We start from the raw sequence: 3,745 nt of genomic DNA, 5'->3' as shown, positions 1-3,745 counted from the left end.
TATAATGAGCTGTTAATATTTATATTATTATTATTATTATTATTATTATTACTATTATTATTATTATGTGCCGTAGAGCAAGTGTGGCTGTCAGGGGACCACTTTGTGGACTTGGGGCTGTCCTTCCACCTCTGCAGGGGTCCTAGGGCTTGAATTATGGTTGTCAGGCTCACATAGCAAGTGCTCTACCCACTGAGCCCTCTCACCAGCCCACAGATAATATTTTTTTTATGATTCTGACATATTTGAAAACAATGTTTCCCCTAAGTCCACTATATTTCCTGTTACACTACCCTTACATTATTATCCTACTAATTTTGGTCATAAAGGAAGAAATGAAGATAAGCAGCACTATGTAGCTGCTTGCTCTGTGTCCAGCCCAGGACCGTGCATTGGCTACGAATTATCTGCTTAAATCTTGGAAGAAGTTTCCATAGGTACTGTTTTGGTTTTGGTTCTGTTTTTCATATGTATGAAATGAGATTCTTAAGTTGAGGTAACTGGAATTTAAGCGCAGTCACAATCTTTTCCAAAATGCCTTCCGTAGCAAGCTTGGTAAGCTTCCCATCAACATTGGTAATAAGAGTCTTTGATTCACATTTGCAAAGGGAAATATTTTCGTGGATTTAGGAGGCCTCTTACAACATTTAAGTGAATATGGGAAAAGATACCATCCAATCTAAAATAATGAAAAACAATTCCTAACAGAAAAAAAAGATAGATTACATAAAAAAGACGTTTAAATTTTTTCTCTAAGTAACTACCCCAAATTTCCTAAAATGATGTCAAAGTTTATGATCTGCTCTTGACTCAGTGAGAGATCTTAATCACCAGCCTGAGGAGTGAGAAGGCAGGGAGCTGAAAAGACTAAAGGAGCCCTCCAGCTCAAAGTGCAATATTCATTCCTCCCTGTTTTTCAGGCCTGTATTGTCCCCAGGTGCTCAGAACTCAGGTCCTGATGCTGAGCATCATCCGTGAACATCCTCAGCAGAGGTGGGAGGAGCCATGGAGAACAGCACCACTGTCACTGAGTTCATTTTGCTGGGGCTGTCTGATGCCTGTGAGCTGCAGGGGCTCATTTTCCTGGGCTTCCTCTTGACCTACCTCCTCACACTGCTGGGAAACTTCCTCATCATCTTCATCACTCTTGCGGACAGGCGCCTTTACACCCCCATGTACTACTTCCTGCGCAACTTCGCCGTCCTAGAGATCTGGTTCACCTCCGTCATCTTCCCCAAGATGCTAACCAACATCATCACAGGACATAAGACCATCTCCCTGCTAGGCTGTTTCCTCCAGACATTCCTCTATTTCTTCCTGGGCACCACGGAGTTCTTTCTACTGGCAGTGATGTCCTTTGACAGGTACGTGGCCATCTGTAACCCTCTGCGTTATGCCACCATCATGAGCAAAAGAGTCTGTGTCCAGCTTGTGTTTTGCTCATGGATGTCAGGATTACTTCTCATCACGGTTCCCAGTTCCTTGTTATTTCAGCAGCCATTCTGCGGCTCCAACGTCATTAACCATTTCTTCTGTGACAACTTTCCACTCTTGGAGCTCGTATGTGCAGATACAAGCCTGATGGAGTTCCTGGGTTTTGTTATTGCCAACTTCAGCCTCCTGGGCACTCTGGCTGTGACTGCCACATGCTATGGCCACATCCTCTACACCATCCTGCACATCCCCTCAGCCAAGGAGAGGAAGAAAGCCTTCTCAACGTGCTCCTCTCACATCATTGTGGTGTCTCTCTTCTATGGCAGCTGCATCTTTATGTATGTCCGGTCCGGCAAGAGTGGACAGGGGGAGGATCACAACAAGGTGGTGGCATTGCTCAACACTGTAGTGACCCCAACACTCAACCCCTTCATCTACACCCTGAGGAACAAGCAGGTGAAGCAGGTATTTAGGGAGCATGTGAGCAAGCTCCAAAAGCTGAGCCAGACATGAAGAAAAAAAACACATTGCCAGCTTGCCTGAATCTTTGCTAATGAAACCTGCCCTGGTAGCTGCTGATTTTCTCCATGGGGGCAGTTTTGTGTGATGTGCTTTGATGTACTGTGCTTTCTTACTTGTATCACGGCTGTCCATTCTGTCTTGTTCAGAGACGACAGAAATTCCAACAGACCAGTGCTACGTGTTATGTCTTGATATTTTGGATCCTAGCCTGTATCTGAATTTTATAAATTTCCCTTTCTTAAATGCTGAGAATAAACTTGGTATTTCTTTGCTAGTACTTTTCAAATTTGATAAAAGTATGCCTGAAGGCTATATTCTTGGATAGACTTCAAAAGTATTATATACGGGGGAATTGACAGAGTGGTATAAGCAAATGTGAACTAACTAACTAAATATAATATAGGAGATACTAAGTGGAGGGCTAGCAGGTAGATACATGCTACTGGGAGGATGCTGCATTCATAAAAGGGCCCAGCAGACAATAAAAGTCAACTTTCCCAGCAGGCATGGTAACGCATGCCTTTGATTCTGGCACTCTGGAGGCAGAGGCAGGCAGATCTCTGTTAATCAGAGGCCAGTTTGGTCTCCAGAGTGAGTTTCAGGGCAGCCAGAGCTTCCCAGTAAGATCCTGTCTTAAAAAAAAAAAAAGCCAACTTTCTGACAAGAATACAGGAAGTAGTTCCAAAAGCTGTGTGAGGTCGAAGGGGGAGAGACACATATGAAAATGCCACAGTGAATGAAACCTATCACTTTGTACACTAACTTAAAAATTAATTTAAAAAGAAAAGATTTAACTGTGTAATGATATAGTTTTTCAATTGCATCATAAGCTATCAAATACTTAGACTAAACCTAACAGACAATGTATAAACGCTTTGCTCAAGAGCTATAACCTGGAGGCTGGAGAGATGGCTCCGTGGTTAAGAGTGTTGGCGGCTCCTCCAGAGCGCTGGACTTCCATTCCTGGCACGATGTTAGGAGGCCCACAACTGCCTGTAAGTCCAGCTCGGGCAAATCTGAGGATTCGGGCCTCAGCAGGCACCACTTAATATTTTCTTCCCCTTTTACATATCAGAAACTGTCAGATCCGGGAACTTTGCCTGATTGACAGCTGCCAATCCACCTCAGGTCCCCGGGAAGAGCAACCAAATAAGCTTGTGACTCTAGTACTTACCATTTTTTTTTTAATGTAAGAGATTTATTTATTTTTATTTTATGTGTATGTGTGCCTGCCAGCAAGTATGTATGTGCACCACATGTGTCCTGTGCCCCCAGAGGCCAGAAGAGGAACCATAGCCCACTAAGCTGCCCCTCAGCCCAAGAGTACATATATATATATATATATATATATATATATATATATATATATATATACATATATATATATATATATACATTATATATATTTGTCTTCTTTGACTGTTTTTCTTTAATATTGGGAATCTGAGAAATGTGAGCTGCCATGTGGGTTCTGGGAACTGAACCTAGGTCTTCTGCAAAAGTGGTAAGAGCTTTTAATGACCGAATCATCTATTCAGGTCCCTATCCCTCCCCCCCTTTTTAACTTTTATTTCATTTAATTAATTCTTGTATTATTTTGAGATTATAATATAATGACATAGTTTCCCCTTTCCCTTTCCTTCCTCCAAATCCTCCCATATACCCTTTCCTGCTCTCCTTCAAACTCATGACTTCTTTCTGCCGATTGTTATTGCATGCATATATGTATTTGTACATACATGTATAGGCCCCTTGCCCAATTACAGCAGCAGCTTCCCCATGTGGAACC

At 42.4% G+C, this 3,745-nt stretch overlaps 1 protein-coding gene across 1 annotated transcript; it reads left to right on the top strand.

Moving 5' to 3' along the window:
* The first annotated feature begins 930 nt into the window (after positions 1–930).
* Or6j1 (olfactory receptor family 6 subfamily J member 1) lies at positions 931–1,960 on the top strand. The gene has a single exon (XM_006988477.3). It carries the CDS (start codon positions 1,006–1,008, stop codon positions 1,945–1,947), a length of 942 nt encoding a protein of 313 aa, XP_006988539.1. The 5' UTR covers positions 931–1,005; the 3' UTR covers positions 1,948–1,960.
* Positions 1,961–3,745: the final 1,785 nt, after the last annotated feature.

Source organism: Peromyscus maniculatus, chromosome 9, assembly GCF_049852395.1.
Source record: "Peromyscus maniculatus bairdii isolate BWxNUB_F1_BW_parent chromosome 9, HU_Pman_BW_mat_3.1, whole genome shotgun sequence".
In the NCBI taxonomy this organism is placed as follows: domain Eukaryota; kingdom Metazoa; phylum Chordata; class Mammalia; order Rodentia; family Cricetidae; genus Peromyscus; species Peromyscus maniculatus.
The sequence above is the reverse complement of the archived record's forward strand: the minus strand, read 5'-3'. Positions and strand labels throughout refer to the sequence as shown.

Coding starts and splice junctions, on each gene's coding strand:
- Or6j1 (XM_006988477.3), top strand. CDS start 1,006: ATGGAGAACAGCACCACTGTCACTGAGTTCATTTTGCTGGGGCTGTCT.